Below are 20842 nucleotides of genomic sequence, written 5' to 3'. Positions count from 1 at the left end.
GTAACATCATGATTGATCAAAGGCCTGAAGACATGGGCTAGGAGTCTCATAGTTTTCTGGTGGGAGGGAGAGAGTAATCTAAAAATAGAGACTAGGAAGTAAAAACAGGAGTGGAGGTGAGAGCTGCCTAGACACTTCTAGGGCCAGCAAAGGACTCAGGTCCACTAGAGCAGTATATAGAAGGAAGGAGTACCAGTTCAATGGTGATAGATTGCCCAGGTCACTGGAGGTATTTAGACCTTTACTTTGAGTGGAACAGAGAGCAATTGAAGAGATTTGAAATGAAGACTGACAGGGTTTGATTTATCTTTGCGAAAGATCATTCTGGCTGCCATTTTTGAGAACAGAGATTACAGGGGTCAACGGTCAAAATGAGACAACCTCTTGGGAGGGCTGATAAAGGCTTATGCATGCTCCAGAGAAGCAAGGACAGGGGTTTTAGACTGGGAAAGAGAGGGGCATATAGTCAGCAGTGGTTAAACGCCTGAAATATTTCTAGAATGTATTAACTGTAAGAACAGGATGTGGACTGATGGCTTGAAACTAAGTCATGAATCAGGAAGGACTCTAAAGATTTTGACCTGAAAAAACAGAAAGGTGAAGAAGTTATTCTTAACTCGGATGGAGAAGGCTAGAGCGAGGGCCATTTGGAAGGTAAAACCAAGAATTCAATTTTGGACATGTCAACTTTGGGATATTGATTATCCTTCAAGTGAACATATTGAGTAAGCAGTTGAATATTTAAGTCTGAAGTTCAGGGGCAATCACATGTGACGGTGGGTCTCATAAAAGTAGGATGTAGAGGACGGGGGTGAGGTCACCTGGGGAAAGGGATTTTTCACGGTGCCGAGAAAGTTTCCAGCAAATGAGCCACAGTTCACACGGCGATGTCAAAGGGAAGAGTAGGGAATAACAGCAGAAAAGCAGCAAGAAGTGTGAATAAGTTAGGATCAACACCACCCTGGAAGCTGAGAGAAGGCAACACTTATTCCAAGGGGGAGGAGGTGACGTACTTGGCCATGTTACTTACAAGTCCTGTAAAATGAGACAGGAGTGACAACCAGGTTTAGCAACAGAGGTCATTAATAACCTTGGAGAGTCAGTTTTAATGGGATGACATGTTCTGAGACTTGTCTGCTGTGTGTTTCAAGACAGTTACATAGACGATAGTGGGCTTAGATTAAAATGCGCTAGCAGGGGGTCCCACGATGGAAAAGGGGAGAATTAGGGCTATGGCTGGAAAGCAGAATCAAAATCAGGCTTTAAAATATGTGGGTTGGCAGTATAATTATTTTACTATTAATATTTAAGAAACAGGGAAACGTTTATGATGAAGGAGAAAATAGAATTCCAGGAGTGGACATTAAAGCAGGAGGGAGAGCATTATACAACCTAACTTGGAATTCATAGCCATTGTGAGTACTTTGCCTTATTCAGAGACCATCTGGGGAGTCTATGGGGTTTCGAATTCTCAGAATATTTCACAATATTTTACCTTTTACCAGTAGAAAATATTAGGTTAACGATTCATAGGAAAACAAGGAACATTTGTTGAAATTTTGCATAATATGCTGTCACAAAAATATGCAGTAAAAAGGTTCTGCAGACTCACTGACTGCATAGAGGAGGGAACAGTATTCCGAAGTCTTGAAAGTCATATGGGTTAAGATGACACTGTACCTCGTTAGTATTTTACACCTAACATAGTCTTGCCTGGTAGTGAACCTGATAGATGATTTAACAGAATTATTTTCATTTGTTATTAAAAGACAAGAAATGGCCAAAAGACAGGCACATGAGTGCACACTTGGGCATAAAACATTTGACTTGTTCTATTTCTGAGGCTGAAATCCATTTCTTCAAGGACTTCCCCTTTATATAGATAAGTTTTCTTATGGCTATGCAAACTTAGATACCATCTGGATAAATTGAATCTGTACAGAGAACTCCTGAAGTGACAAAAATCCTAGGTCTCAAAACAAAAGTAAGAGGGAACAGGATGGATCGTGGTCTGTGCCCTGTGTCCTCTATGATACATCTTCCACAGAAGACCTCTTCAATGCCTGTATGGGATGAGATGCCCCAAGCAGCTCCCTCCAAAGTCTTACGAAACTTCCATGTGTCCCTTCACTGAGAGACAATTCTCTTCCTATATTAGGGAATGCACAGATGCATACTTTTCTGAACATTTACAAACAAACCTTAATCTTGTTCATCCATCTCTAGGCTCAGACATACTTGTCATCTTGAATCATAACCATCATAGCTGCCTCCCAGAAACCCTTCTCTGTTTTCCTCAGCATGGTTCCCTACAAACTCTAAGTAGACAAAATCTTGAGCGGGGTATGTAGAGATGTTATGGCCAGATCCTAGCACCAGGGACTAGGTATGTCTGGTAGTTGTCTGGTATCAGGCTAAGATAAAGCAGGTATGTTCAAGCTCAGAGTCACTTCTGCTTAATTGTTTCTGCTCAATTTGGGGGCGACTTTCTGGCCTTCCTGCTGTTATGTGCCACACTTGGTCCAGTAAATTTTTAAATCCATGACATCACGTACACTCTGATTCTATGTGTCAGTCCCTTGTCTTCAGGATCAGACCATGCACTGAGGTTCTCCCAGGCAGGCACAGAGTTGCTCTAGAAAAGATGGGCCATATAATTGAGTACTTTCCCCAGCTAAGGCAAAGTACATAGACGATGGGGCTGCCATTACAATTTATACAGGCTACTCAACTAAGTGACATTTAGTTATTAATCTCCAGTGACGAAAATCAGTGAATTGCATTCTTCCCTCTAGCAATGTATTATTTTGGCATACATCCATACATCAGGACTAAGGAATAGTAAAATATAGTATTATATTAGACTATATTCTCCCCAAGGGCAGGAAAACATTCCTGTGAATTTATCTTTGAGTCCAGCATGAGCACAAATTTCTGAATCATGAGAGATGCTCTCTATACGCTTCTGTTTATTCAACCGTAAATAAAATTATACTTCTCTTACATAATACTATGCTTTTTATAAATTCATTCTGAAAATATCTGATCCAATTTCTCCCCCTGAAAATTAGAGGGTACCTTACACACATACACACTCAGTGGATAGATATATATACACACATACACACACACAAACACACACACATATATATACATATACACATATATATATATATATATATCACTGGAAGTGGAAGGCATTTCAACTGGAAATTAGGAAAATATTCCTAGGAGAGTTTGTATGTATGTGTGTACATATATATGCATTTTGTACATATGAGTATACATGGATGACAGGGTTCTTACACATTCTGTGCTTGTATGTAGAACGTGTTCAAGTGTTATTCTCTATCAAAGAAGACCATCTTTATGAGTCAGAACTCATCTCTGTAGTCAAATCCAAATCGGTACCAAGGTTCATCTCATCGTCTGTGCTGTTCACCCTACTTTGCTCTTCTCTACCCAGCCCCCCCCCCAACTTGTTAGAGTGTTTAGGCATTCAGTGTCCTGGTGACACAGCTCCTCACAGGCCCTGCTGTTTTGTTCCTCAGTACACCACCCTCAGGAAGTGACAAAAGCCACTTCGCATGGAGCTGTGAGACACGCTCTCAGTAGCAGAGGTATATTTCCCTGCCCCCCTCCTGCCCCAAATTTCAGACTCATGACACAGAAGCACAGTTAGAGATGAAAAATAGGGTTCATTATCTTGGTAGCACAGAGAAAAATATTATGGCTTTATTTAGCAGTTGCTTTTATGCTTTTAAAACCATGTTAATTTCATTTTTTATGTAATTGTGCATTAAATCATCTCAGACAATCGTGTGATTTGGAAATAAAAGTCCAACAAAATAAGTAAAAGCTATAATGTGCTTTTTTTCCCCTCACTGCCCTTTTTTGCAGTCTGTTTTTATGTTTCTCAGGCATTAGTGTCTCTGCTACTTCCTGGAAAGATTAATCTGGGCCTCACGGAGCCTCTTGCCTTCTAGTCTTCAGTCTCCCCGTGCTCTGAGCTTTTCTCCGCGGTTTCTGCATCAACTACTTGTGAGTTGCCAGCCCCGACAGCAGCGGGGGCTTCTAAAGCCTCCTAATCCGCTAGTCTCCTCTCTAATAGGGGCACCAGCTGGATGAGGACCTCAACCCTGGGGAAAGAATTGAAGGGGACCTGAGCTTCATAGAGAAGACTTGTGAGTCCGGCTTACAGCATCTCTCTTGTCTCCTCCACAGAGCAGTGTTTACTAGGATGTGTGCAGTGCGGTGTATGCAATAAAATCCAGCAGATCAGTGCAACTAAGTTTCCTTCTTGTATAAAGAAAAACTGGGCCGTTTGATATGTTGTCCTTCATCCCTTCCATCTTAAGCTCTTTCGAAGGGATGAGATTTCTGATGTCTAATGATGAAGCATTCGGAACTCTCAAGTGGGGCCTTTTTGATAAGCACTTATTCCGGTCTAATTTTACACACATTAGGCGACTCCCTCAGCAATAAGAACAAACTTTCTCTCTCATCCTCTCTCTCTCTCTCTCTCTCTCTCTCTCTCTCTCTCTCTCTCTCTGTGTGTCACGCTCAATGTAAACAACTGCTATAAGGTATTTTACTTCCTGTTCTACTTTTCCAGGGCTACTGCAATCACACAAACTACGGACATTTACTCTTCATGCTCTAAAGAACAGAATCCCGAAGTCAGGGCCCTGGTTGCGGTGCTTTCCCCAAGTTTCTTCTCAGCTTTTTCCTTCTAAGTATATCCTTGTGCCTTAATTTCCCTCCCTCTCTTTTCCTCTCCCTCCCCTTTCTTCCCTTCCTTTCCCTTGGTTTTGTTTCCTTTCCTTCCATGTTTATTGCTTGAGATATCACGGAGATCTGCCTCTCTCTTTCCTACAAGTGCTGGGACTAAAGATGTGTACTACTGTACTTGGCTCAAAATGAACCCCCTTATTTTAAAGACACCAGGTCTAACTTTGTGAGGACAGACCTAGAATGCCACATTCCTAGAGAACAAGGGTTAATACTTCAATGCATAACTTATGACACAATTACACAATTTAACCCAGAAGAGAATATTTCATTTTTTCTGTGGGCATTCATGCACTGTAAAAATATGCTTCTTTTCAAAGACTACCATTTCAAACAATCACCAATCATTAACTTCTTTTCTGTGTTACAATAATTTTTTATGATGAATCCATAGTGTATATGAATGAACAAATCATACTTAGTTCAGCTGTAGTGTAATTCTCAAGACAGGTGTATGTGTATGGACGTACATGTTTGCTAATGTATACAACCACTGAAGTATGTATATACAACCAGCAGTGAGATTAGCTTCTGCTTGGGGACACTGTAAAATGTCAATTAAAATGCCAAACTTTCCAGCCCAGTCCTGTAGCTTTCCACCTTGGGGAGCTTTTGCATTCAATTTATTGTTAAATAAAATACCCAACTTGTCAGCAGAGTTAGAGTAACAAGTTGTTATAATGGGTGGTTTTTTTCTTTTTCTTTTTTTTTTTTTTTGGTTTTTCTTGACAGGGTTTCTCTGCAGCTTTTTTAGAGCCTGTCCTGGAACTAGCTCTTGTAGACCAGGCTGGCCTCGAACTCACAGAGATCCGTCTGATTCTGCCTCCCGAGTGCTGGGATTAAAGGCGTGTGCCACCACCGCCCGGCTTGGGTGTTTTTTTTTTCTTAAAAAATAAGGTGTGCTAATATTCTTCAGAAATAAATTTGAGGGAGATTACAGATTGTGAGAAAGGTCATTTGTCTGTAGCCATTTTAAGCGGAACATGAGATAAAAGAATGAACACAGCCAGTTTGTCTGAAGTCAACAGAAGCAGAGAGGAATAAGAGGAAAACCTAATAGTGTTCTGTTTAAACATTTCTTTTGTTAGCATTTACTATTTCAACAGGAGGCACTAAAGGAAGAATTCGAAAGTAGCCATGGAATTGAGTTTGTGCTGATGACCCCAAACTTGCATGCACGCACACACACACACACACACACATACACACACACACACACACACACACACACACACACACACGTGCGCTCTCACGCACGTACGCACACACATATGCACATTCTAGAGCCTCTTAGTTTAATCAACTTACTATAAATCACATTTGTCTCCTGTGGCTGAGAATTTTCCTATGCACAGGGAGGCAGCTAGGGGAATTTTCAACAGCCACCAAGAAGAAGAAACCGTCTCTTGTCTAGTCATAGGTTTACGACTGGAACTTGTAATAAGGTGTTGTATGCTGGCTCTTCAGGGACTGAGTTAAATGTTTTATGTGTAGTACCTAATTTAATCCTCACAACAATTGAATCTAGTAGGCGAGGGAGCCGCTCCGTGACAGGTGCAGAACAGGAGACAGCTAAGGAATAGGGAGCAAGTTGAGGTCGTTAATACCCTAAGTGGCTGGCACACCTGCAGATTCTCACAGTTTGAGTTTGTGGAAAGCGGAAGAGGGTGGATTTAGGGTAGCGGAATATTTTTTTCCTTTTCTTTTCAAAGCCGACCATATTCTTCGGGGGGGGGGGGGAACTATTCCTCTTTCTGAGTTGGAGAAGAGGTCTGATGCTAACATCCTTTGAATTCTCGTAGCTGACACTGACCCCTTGTACTCCATACATCTGAGCGCACTTGAGTGGTTCCTCCATGGGACAGTTCTACAGTTAATTCCAACTTGGGAAGGTTGAAAGCCTGGTAGAAGACACAATCCTGATCCAAGCCTCCAGGCTTGCTCTAGCTTTTGCAAGACAAAGCGACCTCCATTTCATCAGACAATTAATGTACTCAGAACAGGTTTCTAAAAATTAGGGTGGGCTATCCAAACTTCTCAGTTGGCTAGCATATTAAATCAATAATTTAAACCATTTTATTAATGATTCAGGCAGTGTATAATTTAAGGATTTCTAGGAAAAAATACACCGATGCTGAGCAAATAAACTGTGCCTCAGATTTTCATGATATTAACTCAATGGCAATACAAGTAAAGCCTAAAACATATCAATAGAGTTTTTTTTTTTTAAAAAAAAATTAAGCTCAGGTTAAGGCATGCCTAAAATAATATCTAACATTCGCCCATAAACATAATGTTAATAGGGCTCAAGAGATGCCTCAGTAATTAAGAACACTTGCTGCTCTTGCAGAGGTCACGGCTTCAATTCCTAGCACCCACACAATGGCTCACAACTATCTGTGACTCCAGATCCAGAGGATCTAACACCATCTTCTGCTCCCTTGCACACCAGCGTGCGTGTGGTACACATATATCCATGTAGACAAACACGCATGCACGCAAATGAAATAATAAATTAATCTTTGGAAAAATGTTAACAAGGATTGCTGAATCCCTGAAAAACATGAAAGCCTGCTCAAAGTTTTACAGGGTATTGAATATCATAAGGTTTTCAGCGTATAGAAGAATATTAGAAATATTTAGACTCTTTATATTGTTACAGCAGCAGAAATTGTTTTCATTTAGGTTTTAAGATGTTGGTTGCGTTTCTTTTTGTCTCAGAGCACTAAGAAAAAAAAGCCACACACACCCCAAATTTTGTATTAGTAGCATATTTGTGTAATCAGGGAAAATCCTACTTTCAAAAGACATTTCCACTGAATTGAAATATTTCCCACAATGAAATAACTACTCATGGTTTGTGTGCATTTGATGATCTAGAGTGGGCAGTATGCCCCTCTCTACAGGCCCACATCACAACTACCTTAGACCTGGTCATCTAAGAGAGAGAATTAAGGTCATAAGGCTGATATTTTATTACAAGAAAAAAAGCTACACATTTAGGGCACTCAAAAATATAATAGTAATAACTGAGGATAAATCTCTTGTTATACATGTCTACTAATAAAAATGCCGGGATTCTTTGTGCAGGTGTGTGCTAACCTTGTACTTTGGGTTCAAAGGAAAATGTCCCTGTTGTGAGAATTTATTGAAAATGTTCCCCTGTGAATGCTGATCTGCAATGAACTTTTACTTCCTCTATCTTTGGAGATGGCTTTTCACACACAGGGGACACACGTGGCAGCCGAGATGCTGCCACGGCATCGCTGCAATTAGTGGGCACCAACAGCGAGGGACACCTACAGCAAGACCTCAGTTGCAACTATAGACTACGCTTCTGCAGCATGAAAGCCACCCCAGACAGCATGAACATTAGTGACATGGCTCTGTGTCAACAAAGTTTGATTCAAGGAACATCAGACTGTGAATTTGAAGTATTTCTCAGATATCCAGATTATCATTCCGCTTTTGATGTTTTGTTCACTTAAAAGCATAGCTTCTGGGGGAGTTATAATAGTTTTCTTACTTAATTTTTTTGATATTATTATTTTTTTTTATTTTATGGGAATGAGCTTTTTGCCTGTAAGTTTATATGCGTAGCACATGAGTGCCTAGTGCCCAGAGAGGCCGGAAAATGTTGCTAGACCCACTGGAACTGGAATTATGGGTAGTTCTGAACCACCATGGGAGTGCTGGGAATGTAACCCAGGCTCTCTACAAGAGCAACAAGTGCTCCTAACCACTGAGGCACTGCTTTTCCGCCCAGAGATTAAGTTGCCACTAAGGGTGTGGCTCCTAGGTAGGTCTACGTACTATATAATCCATGGATGGTGCCGGAAGTAGATGGCTAGCTCAAATTAGAGCTGATAGGGTGTTGGATAAAACAGAGGTCAGGAAGTTGGGAGTGAGTCGAGAGGGGGTGGATCTAGGAAGGAGTTAAAGGGAGGAGTTGCGGATAAATATAATAAAAACACATTGCATGAAATTTGAATTGTGAAAATAGTTTTTAAAGTCTAATTGCTTAAAACACTTCAAAATAAAATCTTTTAAACAAGGAGGCTGGGTGTTAGCTCTAAATATGCACACACAAGTAACACAACATGTACTCATTGGTGATTGGTGTGTGTGTGTATTAATATAATTATAAAAGATAAAGTCATGAATTGGAAGAGATACAGAAGGATGTTGAGGGGAGAAAGGGAGAGTAGAAGTCTTGAAAGACAATATAAATGTAACAAAGTCTCTAAAGTGAAAACTATAAATAAAAATATTTTTAACCAATGGTAACAATATTTTAAATTAGTTCACTATACATAATAGATAACAGGAATTAAATTTAGTCTTCATTCTAGAAAAGGTACACATCTCCTATAAACTTCCTATAGCATTAATCTGATCGCATGGAATACTCATATACCTTTTTAAAGAAAGCTAAAATACAAAGTTTTATGCAAAATAATGTATCTCATTTCTCTATGACTGATTAAAGACTGCACACAACCAGACAATGAAAAATATTGAAGAAACATTTCAAGAAAATGCTTATAGGACCAAAAAGAAAAAAAATAAGATTTGTTGTCCAAAATCACACCTTTCAGGCCTGTGAATATTTTCTATAAAGATTCCAGGTTTTGCTGGGGATTATATTAAACATACCCACTATAATACCCTTTTAAGAAACAGCATCATGTGTCCAGCATCTTACAAAGAAAAGCATGAAGCTGTGCCAGTTCAATATTCTCATCCTGTGTTTATGCTGTTTTATTCTTCATGAAATGTTTTGTTTTTTGAACTTAGAAAAAAAAACTAACACCACCACCAAAAACAACCAAACACCTTCTAGAGGTTTAGGCAGGGTTATAAGCAAGAAAATGAGGGCGGGTTCATAGAAGCTGTGGGAAGCAGAGATTCATTTTACATCAGACTCAGGAATTTCGCCACATTCTTGAAGCAATGCCCCTCCCCAGATGAGTATTCTGGCTTTTCATATTTGAATTGTTTCCCTTGTTGATTAGGTACGTGGGTCACTTGATCCGGTAATGTCATCTAGTTCATTGTGTGTTCAGACTGTGTCAAGTCTGTTCAAACCATCTGAATCACAGGTAACTAGGCTTCTGCTATCTACTTAACTGTGATTCTAGGGAACAAGGGTTCATATTAAAACAGATTTCTAGGCCTGTGATATCTTTACAAGCATGGATTTAGACAACTAAGAATTCAGAAACCACTTCATAGCCACTGTTCCAAAAGCAGAACATTCTAGTTATTCTTCCTGGAAGAGTACATGCATAATTCTTCTGCTTACTCTTTATGGGATATAAACTTCTTCAACAAAGGGAAAATAGTTTGAGAATAAATTTTGCACCCGATACAGAATATACATTTCACACAAATAAATAAATTAATCTTATGGTGGGCGGCTATTTGTGGGAGTACTTGGAATGGTAGAGGAGAAGTGAGGAGTGAGATGGGGAGGTCTGAGGAAAGCCCCAGGATGAGGTACAGAAGACGCAAGTGACAATGGCTACGTGGTCCACATGTCTGCTCAACAGGAGCAGGGATGCAAACTTGAACACATCAGAACCAAATTACCTTTTATTTTATGTGCACAGATATTTTTCCTGCATGTATGTCTGTGTACTACATGCATACAGAGGCCAGAAAAGAGTATTGGGTTCCCAGGAATTGGAGTATCAAACCATTGTGAACCCCTATGTGGTTGCTAGGAGTTGAACACAGGTCCTTTTCAGAACAACATATACTCTGGGAGTTGGAGAGGGAGGTTATCTCTCCAGCCCCCCTCAATTATCTCTGGAAACAGTTAACCACATTCCTTGATTTATGGTATAAAGTGTTTCGGGTGATTTGATAAAGAGATTCTTGAATTATCCCAGGCTTATTGACTCCCAGTCATGAAAGTGCGTTCAGATATGTGTCTTTGAAGTCATGTAAACATCTTTGCATTAAACTGTTGGAATGAACTCTTTCTTTAGTTCATATCCCCTCTCTTGGAACTAGGAATATTTCTTTACTTCACTCACAGCAATGAACGTTTCAACAACCTGTGTGGTCCAGAACTCCATTATGAGGAAAGGAACTTAGAATCGTGGTCTCATAAGGGTCGCGGCGAAGAAATTTGGGAAAGTGACCAGAATGAAGCAGAGTGAGACCTTCAGGGCAGTAAGTTTGAGATATTATGGAAAAAAAATCATCATAGAAACTTGATGTTTAGGCATTGAACACATTTCCCCTTTGAGATATTAACATCTGCTTCTGTAGAGATGATTTTCTTGTAAAAAACAATTTGGTTCCAAATTATTTATCCACTTATAATCTAGCAATTTCGAAATTAAGTTTAGGCAATGCTTCTAAAAAGCAATCTATGAGCCGTGTATATCCAAATGATCTGGATGCAAATGAAAAGACTTTTTGGTTCTCAGTTTGAAGGCTCAATCTTTTCTGGGCCATTCTTCATGCATTTCTCTTATAGGTGTCTTGATGCAGAAGAAACCTGAATTTTATACATTTATGTTTTACTGGGTCAGAATAGCAACATATAAAGCACACCACCATCATTTAGTATGCAATTAAATCGAGTGGTTTGGGAGCTAAGGAAAATGCAACATAAAATCTATTCAAACTTCTGATTGTGCCAGTGTAAAAGATGACCATGATAACTTAGAGATTTAGATAAATATGGTTTGGGGTGCTAACATTTCAATTGTATGTATTGCACAATTTATGTGACCTTACCAAGTTGGTAGCTACTTATTTCTACCATAGTATATTTAATGACATACTGGTATTGCCAGTGTCACACACATAGGATCTGTGCCCATGAAGATGTGTGCATTTATGAACACATAGAAGTCATTTACATTTATGTTTGTTTTACAATATGGTGAACATTAACTAAAATAATGGATATCAACTGATCAGCATTGCATCTGCCTTGTGAGTAGCGGGGTACTAGAAGATAAGAAAATCAAAAAAGTATTTAAAAAAAGCAAGAGGTTGAGGGAATTGAGATGAGGAAGTACAACAAACAAACTAAATTAAGAACTCTGTCTTAGGGTTCCTTCCTTCCTTCCTCCCTTCCTTCCTCCCTCCCTCCCTCCCTACCTACCTTCCTTCCTTCCTTCCTTCCTTCCTTCCTTCCTTCCTTCCTTCCTTCCTTCCTTCTTTCTTTTTGGTTTTTCGAGACTGGGGTTTCTCTGTCAAACAATGGTTGTCCTGGAGCTCAACTCTGTAGACCAGGCTGACCTCAAACTCATAGTTAACTGCCTGCCTCTGCCTCCCAAATTCCGGGATTAAGGCATGCACCACCACCGCCTGGCTGTTTTAGAGTTTCTATTGCTGTAATAAAACACCATATCCTAAAGCAAGGTTTGTTTCCCTTACACTCCTACATCACAGTTCACAGCTGAAGGGAATCAGGAAGGGAACTAAAGCAGGGCAGGAACCTGGAGGCAGAAGTGAATGAATAGGCCCCAGAGGAGTGATGCTCACTGCCTTGCCCCCTATAGCTTGCTCAGCCTGCTTTCTTACAGCACCCAGAATTACCAGGATTGGCACCACTCACAGTGAGGTGGACCCTCCATCAAGAAATACGCCACAGATTTACCTGCAGGCCAATCCAGTTGGAACATATTCTCAACCGGAGGTTCCCTTTTCCAAAATGACTCTAGCTTTCTGTCAGGTTGGTAACAAAACTGAGAGAGGAAGGGAAACGGCAAGGCACAAAGGGGCGTAATCCTCGCATCATCAGATGCTTGCTTCGTCATCATTTGCTAATCTCTGTTTCTTTGCTGTGTAATGTGGCAGCCATGCTGGTCCCCCACTGATTGAGTGATCATTAGACTTAAGCAAAACACGGAGTCACCACAGAAAGGTCATTAGTGTTTTATCTCAACCCCGGAAATGTCAAGCCATATCATTCTGGTGGGTGTTGATAGGAAGCTCACTTCCATTATCATATGTTAATAAAGGAAAACATGTACATTCTACGGGGGGGAAAACCCAGAGCGAGCAGAGCCTGCATTTCCAGCCTCATTAAAATATGCAGATTGTATCGTTAAGGAACAGTTGCCTGGCGGAGTTTTCTCCTGGAGTCCAGTTATAGGTGTACGCTTGGCAGTCGTTCTTACGGCAAGCTAGCACACTGCTCTAGTCTATGCGAAAACAAGCCAAAAAATTAAGAAAAAGAAGCAAATTTTATTAGCTCTGGGTTCATCTGGAGGTTATTTTTCTGCAGCCTGAAGGTGTGATTCAAAGTTTAAAATCCAGAAAGGAGGACCAGTGATGCTCGTTTTGCCCCTCTGTTCTAGACAACAACCTAGCATAGAAACTTTGCTTCTTCTCAAAGCTTTCTTCTTCCAGTGCATGCACTTGACAGCATTTTGAGGTAGTAACATACACTGTACTTGAGTTTAATTCAGTAGCTGGTTAAGCTTAGCTACCTGGGACTATGGTAGTCATGACCTTAGGAAAGAACCTACTACCTCCACTTCGCTAGACCAGCTAATTCTTCACTGCAGTCAAATGTTACCCTTCGACCCACAGGTAGGTCTAAGGACCACCCCTCATCAAAGACTCTTCTTGTTGCAGCAAATGGAGACGACCACAGAAAACTACAACTGGACACAATGTCGAGATCAATAGATCCTGGGGAGCCCAGCATTGATGGACACATCTACAGCCCATCTCCTGCATCTATTGCTCAGGGAAAATCATGGAAGAAGGCGTGGAAAATTGTAGGAGCCAGAGTACCAGGAAGTCTACCGTGAAACAGTCTCTGCTGGAAACATAGACCAGGACAACAACAATAAAGGAGACCAGAACAATGGCAATATCAACTGGACAAGTTAATGCAGAAGGAAGGAAATTTCGCAGGGTCCACCCCTAGGAAAGAGTGATAGACAACTAACGACTTCTAGGAGGAAGAGAATTAGCCTCTCCTATGAACGATTGTTTGTCCAATGCAAAGTGGCCATCCCGGAAACCATGTATTTCCTTTTTTCATTCAAGTAGACAGTGAAGGAAGAATGATATTTCAAAAAATGACTTAACAAAACTAGTAACTGCGTAGAAATGTGGAATGACAAGAAAGAAGTCGTTAGATTATCAAAGTAGTTTACATAGCCTAAGATTTAATAGTTAATGTGAAAAAGGTATGTAAAATATGTTAGCTAATATCACTGTCATATGCAAATACAACTCAGTTCTGTTTTCTAATAGTGTTTATCTGAGACCCCAGAAGATTTATGAGGCTAAAGCTGTTTTTTTTTCTTAGTTTGTAAATTATTATCCTTTTCATTGTGCTGACATTCACACTGACGGGCCAAACCAGAGGTACTTTGGCAGAAGCTGAGGCCTTCTCTATGAAAATCACTGGGATTCTCAGAGTTTTCACCACCATTACTGTGAAAACAAACGCTAATTTGGCCAAAAGATGATCATGAAACAGAGATAAAAAGGCATTATCAATTTTATTAAATCTTAGCCTTTTGATACGTTTTTGAAAAGTACGAAATGAGGTGTGATGGGAAGTAGGAGATGCTGTTCTCGGTCTGGGAGCCACGCGCAGGCCTTGTCTTGTGGGAAAGCACTTGTGTGATTGGGTTGTGAGCTGAACCATTTCTTTTTCGTTGAATATTATTTTTACTTTAAACACGCAAAGACAATTACGGCCATTCAGACTCAAGTATTTAACAGGCATTCTCTGTAAAATAAACGAAGCAACTTAGCCACTTGAAGAAATCAACCATATGGCTGTATTGTTGCCAATGATCAAATGCAAGCTCTGGAGCAAAAAGTAGTATTTTGCAGAGCTTAAATTTACCATCAGGAGCCCAGCAGCTTTTTTTGAAACAGCAGAACATTTCTGATGAGCTTGATGGTACTATTTGTAAATGTGAGAGGGTTTCTTTGAGATTTCATCATGAAATGCGCCAACACGTGGACGATCTGCATATCTCAGGAACCAGAGTTTTCCAAGTAGCCATGGCCTTGTGGACAAGATTCTGCACAAAGGAAAAGACCTCTTCAATGGCAAGAAAGGTCAGTGGGTTTTACTGTTCCTATAGGAAGCTGCTACAATGTCAGTTGTTTTTAGGAAACTTGCTCTGGTTGACTTTATGTAGTTTCAAGAAAGAACGTCTACAGTTATGTGAGTTGGCTGTTCACCATCCTTTTTTTCCATTTGCTGTCTTCTTAACAGGTGAAGGCCAGCTTTTCTGCACATATCTCAACCCGGACAGGAAAACTAGTTGCTTATTGTTTATTAAGTCATGTATTAAAATATATCTGGAAAGAATAAGCTAAAGCAATAGAATGATTTTCCCTATGCACTTTGTAGATTGTTTGGCACTTCTTTTTACAAAATGACTTGCTATTTTACAATAACTTTATATTTATTTATTTCTAGGATGGCAGGCTAGCCTTGAACTTGAATTCCTGATCTTCCGACTTCTACTTCTCAAGTTCTGAAGTCCATTACTAGGTAAAGCTACAATCTTAACATTTCTCTGCTTTTAACTTTAGTACACTGAGCATCAGTAAATATAAAGTACATTACGAAGTCCCCCTGGGTGGATAATTTTGAAGAAGTTTCTCCCAGCTTTAATTTTCAGAAATGCTGTTCTGGGGAGAAGCAATATTTTTCTGTATATTTAATGCTTTTAGGAGTAGAGGCATTCAATAATTTTAGGTTGTTATTTGCATTAAGCATATTTCCATATGTACCTAAGAAAAGTCCTTCTCAAAGCCACCCACAAACATAGCAGATTTTACATGTGTTGATTCTTATCTCCTATGGCGTGATCTCATAGCTCTTTCTTCACAGAGTAAGTTCAGAGAAGACCTGGCCTGAGACATGTCAAGTAATGACAGCTGTGAAAACTACTAAGGTCAAATATTAAACTGAAATTAGCAAAAGAAAATTTACTAAAAACACAGAGAGGCAAAGTGTACAAAAAGTGCAGATTCTATACTTTTCCCCAGTATTTACAATGCTTTCAAATAAGCATGTCAACAACACATTTTAAATATCATCCTAAAAAACAATATAATAACTATCTACTCTGGAAATAAACATTTGCCTCTTGGATGCAAGAAAAAATTTAACAGCTTCAATGGGTTCCTTGGAATAAAGTTGACCGGGCCCAAGAGTGAGTGGAGAACTGATTGATGTCTGCAATTTGTCCTCTGACTTCTGCTCCAGCACGTGGATGTGTGTGTGCAGGGACACGGGTACCCATCAGTGGGAGTGTGCACACACTCATACACACACATGCCCTTATATGTAATAAAGACATAAATATAATTTAAGTTTTTAAATAATGATATAATAGGAAATAAACTATGTCTCATTCTTAGTTCTTTAATGAAACTGATACATAGCTCAAGTTAGTAACATGTACGAGAAGAACAAATTCTATGAGGCTGATAGTGTCTGGCCATATCTGGAATTAAATTATTCACTCCTCCCAATACATATACTTTGCATTTTTTAAAAACTTCATTAACAGCTATAGTAATAGTGATTCTGTTCAGTACATGCCATGGATGAGTGGTCACTTGGTAATATGGAAAATCCATTGGTAGCTCGTGTACAGACCCGTGTGCTTACACAGTTGAGAATCAATCAGATAAAGGTTACTGTCATTATGGGGGAAGAAAGTACTATATGGAGGTGGGGAAATGGCAAATGTTCACACACACACGTGATGGGCTTTATCATCTGAGAACTGGAACAGCCGTCACTGTCTAGCTTTCCCTTTTATTTAAGTTACTGTTTTTGTTTGTAGTCTTCAATTCCCACCCCAATTTGTTTATTGTCCAGTGGGGACCTAGGAAAGTTATTACATTCCTCAAGGTCAGGCAGAAAGTCACGCTGTCCTCAGGAAAGGGGCTTATATATTACTGCGTCCCAGCTAGGTCCTATTGCTTCCTGCTGTGAATGGGTCCGTGTGGAATGAAAGAATGCTCTTAAGCAAATTCCAATTATGGTTTATTAACTTCACACGTAGCATTTATCTTGCAGTTTCCAAAAATAGTGGAACCAATTAAACTGTCTGTTTAGCAAGAAGGATTTTTTTAACTTTTAATTTTTCTTCAGATAAAGTCTTTATAAAAAAAAAAAGATAAATGGAACCATACAGATATGAGGAATTGGGGGTGGGGTGGAGTAGGGGGAGTCATCAGTTTCCAGCTTCCAGCCATCTTCTTTCGAAGCCAGGACCGGTCCTTTTCTGTCTCCCAGTAGATAGGCTAATGTCTTCAGTCAAGTAAACATGCCCATTCTAGGCTGATGGATAGTGGTGGAAATTAGTTATTTAGGACAGTAGCTAATTTGAAATAAAAGCCCAACAAATTCTAGTGTTCTATCTGCTGTCAAAACAAGATTAAACAATTGCAGGAAGAAAAATAGTAGGTTTGTAAGAGGAGGCTTAAGGACAGTATTTTACTTTACACTTAAAAACGCCATCTATAATTTCCAATCAGACTGATAAAGGGGAGGCTTCGATTGATGGAAATCCCTGGGGAACAAACTTTTAGAGGTCTTCATGTAATAAGATTCCCCTAAAGAAACTCATGCCCAAATGAGGGCCACATAGAATTGGAATCAGAAATTCCACATCGGATATCTACATTGAAAAAAAAAAAAAAAAAAGGAGGTTAAGGATTTCTTGCTCTGGAAACCAATATAATAATAAAAAAAGTAGAATTCTGTATTCCTTATTTAGCTGGATTATCATTTCCATAAACCACACATGGTGTAAAGAAAAAGAGATACGTAAACAAATGGGGTATTCCCATCCAGTTTACTTGGGATGGAACTCTATTATGAGGAAAAAGAATGTCTGAACGTGAATGACATAGAAAACTTTGCCTTACATACTTGCTAGGTCTCCATCTGCAGCCTCTTGACACTAGCTCATCTAGCCCCTTTACAACTATCCCGCACTGTTGTGAACTGGAGATTACTTTTTCTTCCTCTGGATTTCCAACTGAAAATCTCTCTTGACTCCCTCTTTATTGCAGCTTCCATGCTGGTGTTGCCTAGCATCACACACCAACCTGTCCAGCAAGAGCTGTGGGGATGCCAAAAGGCACAGCGATGCTGCGTCATCGGCCACTCCAGCCTGCCGGATGTGGATGGTAATCATTTGACCTTCAAACAATACAATTATCAATATCTTACTAAATTCACCATTCCAAATTCCTCAAAATTGATTTTTTTTAAAAAGAGATTTTCCTTTAACTTCAGTAGAGCTGGTTAAACCTGAATGTTTGCATCAGCCATGCACCTGTAATGCTCCCTTCTCAATGACCAGGGTTTTTAAATTGAAAATTATGTGTGTGTGTTTTTTGTGGGGGTATATGCATGTGAATACAGGTGTCTATGGAAGCTAGATGAAGATGTCATCCGGAGAGATAGACATACAGGTGTTTGTTAGCCACCTGATATAAGTACTGGGAACCAAGTCTGGGTTCTTTGCAAGGACCTCCAACTCATAAATTTTATGTCAGCCTAGAAAGGCGTTGCTGATTCCCTTCTTAAAAATGTTTAGAAAATGTTGTTGTACAGCCAATACCTATCAAAAATGCTAGCCTTTACCCAAAGGGAAATAAAGCAGTATAATACTTGTAAGTATACATTGTGAGTATCTCAGCCTCTCAATCAGTACAGTACAAAAAAATGAATTCTCATTCACACACAGAGTTGGGAAGCAAGAATCTGCTGGGAAGTCTAACCCCTTCATAAGAAGGACTACATATTCTTGTTAAAGAATTCAGAGTCTTTTACACTCTTAAAGTCCTCAGTTATTTGGATGAGTAAATTTAGGCTTAGGGATTTTAGAAGAAGCATTCCAAACCATCCAGCTATCTAGCAATGGCAAAGAAGATGAAGACTCTGGCTAAGTTGTCCTTGTCAAATTTCCTTAAGGAAGCTTCTTAACACTTATTTCCAGGGGGTATTTATTTTTTTTATTAATTGCCTCCACTTCTGTTTGCAATTGGAAATGGATACAGAGCAAGTGCTACTGCCTTGGGTTCCCATGGTGAGCCAAAGAAGCCTCATAATTCCACGATTTTCAGATTATTGTGAAAAACGTAACTCTACTGAGTTACCCATGTCAGCCTGAACCATACCATCCCTCCTAAAGCTACATCCTGATCTTATCACCCAGAAAGTATAACAAAGTGTTCTTCAACCTTACCCTACCCGAACCACACCTTTCTAGAGACATCTGCAGATCTCAGCGTTCACAAGAAACTCTTTGCAGCCTATGTATAGTAAATAACATTTTCAGTAAATTTGGAGCAAAATAAAAACCCAAGAGAACCAATTACAAACAATTTCTAAGGAAAAATAGCTCTTCACCAACAAAGGAAAACATTGACTGTATAGTCCATAGTAATAAATATATCTTAATAATAACCTTAAAAGTCATGAAAGAATTTGGAGACTTGACTAACACTTTAGAAACTGTAACACTGGTCTATAATGGTATTGCAACTATATAAAATAAACAATTTTGTTTGTCAACACAGACCAATATAATTCCTTAGGGTTGCTTAGTAACTAATAATGAAGCTTATATCTTGGATATCATCACCTGATGCCAAGCCTGTTACTGATTCATGAAAGTTTCGTCACTGGTAGGAAACCCAGGTACTCACTTGTTTCTTTTCATGCAGAAAGCATTGGATTCAGAAAAGATTAGCAGAGGCGATTTCTGTCTATTATAGCCTGTGATACTTAATGATGATTGTAATATATTTTAAAGATAATCTACTTGACATTTTTTTCTTAAATAGAACTTAGTGAATATCCTGTCTAGGAGAACAGATACAAGATTCCAAGCACAGTGGCTATCATCTGCAATTCCCACTGTTTATAGTTTCCTTTAGCCATGTAAGCTTATGGAGAGCTGAAACATCTTAATTTCATACTTAAATCATCTAAGACTTGAGCTGGTGAGAAAAGTGTAAAAGACCAAGAATGAAATAGAAATAAACCTAACTGGTGATTTAAAAAAAAATAATTGCCAAAGTAATTTGTTAATGACTAGTGAGTCCTTTAACAGAACACTTGTATCACAAACCTTGCAAGCACTTTCAAAACTGTGGCTCCAATTAAAACGTTGCACACAATAACAAACATTCCAGAAGATGTCAGAAAAGCACAAACTGACAGCATACACAGAGTCGTGTCTGACATATTGCTTTCAAGCCTCAAATTTAGAAAATCGATTTATAACATTAATTGAATCTTTACTTGGGAAAATAACAAATGCTTATCATAATCAAAATATAATTAAAAACAAATGGTCTTGCACAGTCTCTTTATATCATAGTTTATAAAATGTCATTCCTACATTGAAAAAAATATGTTTTTTAAGCAACCATCAAACATGTTTGTTAAAACTTAATTACACAGACATGAAAATGTGTGTTTTGATGCAGTGTTAGGACTAATTCCTGCTTTGATGACTATTCTATCATCCAAATTTCAGATTTAAATAAAAAAGAAATCTACCAACTTTTACTTTGATCTGAATTGAGATTAAACTCTTCCAGTAGAGAATATGAAAGAATAATTTGATTAAGATAGTGTTGAGAGTTCTTATGCAAATTTAAAGGCTGTCATTTAACAGAGAAAAACAAAGCCAGAAACATACCACTTTATGCATCACTTAGGGAACAGAGATGCTTGAGTTTATAAGTGACATCATTCAAAGCAGAAAAAGTAGCCAGGCATGGTGGTGCACCCCTTTAATCTCAGTACTTGGGAGACAAAGACAAGTAAATCCCTATGAGTCGGAGGCCAACCTGGTCTACAGAGTGAGCTCCAGGACAGCCAGAACTCCATAGTGAGACCCTATTTCCAGAAACCAAGGACAACTACAAAAAGCAAAATATAAACAAAAACCAGTAAAAGAGCATTCAACTTAATACTAGTTAGATTCTCTGCCATTAAAGACATGTTACAGTTTTGATTTTTCCCCCTTTCTTTTCCTGCATGTATTAAGTCTTAAAACTG

At 39.1% G+C, this 20842-nt stretch overlaps 1 protein-coding gene across 6 annotated transcripts in view; it reads right to left on the bottom strand.

Annotated features, from left to right (window-relative positions):
• Positions 1–20842, bottom strand: part of Tenm2 (teneurin transmembrane protein 2) — a 961804-nt gene that overhangs the window by 778693 nt on the left and 162269 nt on the right. The window contains exon 3 of one of the 6 annotated variants that reach the window (XM_038326022.1): positions 17803–17809. The exons of the other annotated variants lie outside the window; for them this stretch is intronic. Coding sequence (XP_038181950.1) covers positions 17803–17809 — 7 coding nt within the window. The remainder of the gene's footprint in view (positions 1–17802; positions 17810–20842) is intronic. 6 annotated transcript variants of the gene reach the window in all.

Source organism: Arvicola amphibius, chromosome 4 (assembly GCF_903992535.2).
Source record: "Arvicola amphibius chromosome 4, mArvAmp1.2, whole genome shotgun sequence".
NCBI classification, from domain to species: domain Eukaryota; kingdom Metazoa; phylum Chordata; class Mammalia; order Rodentia; family Cricetidae; genus Arvicola; species Arvicola amphibius.
Note: the sequence above shows the minus strand (reverse complement) of the source record. Positions and strands in the feature narration are given on the sequence as shown.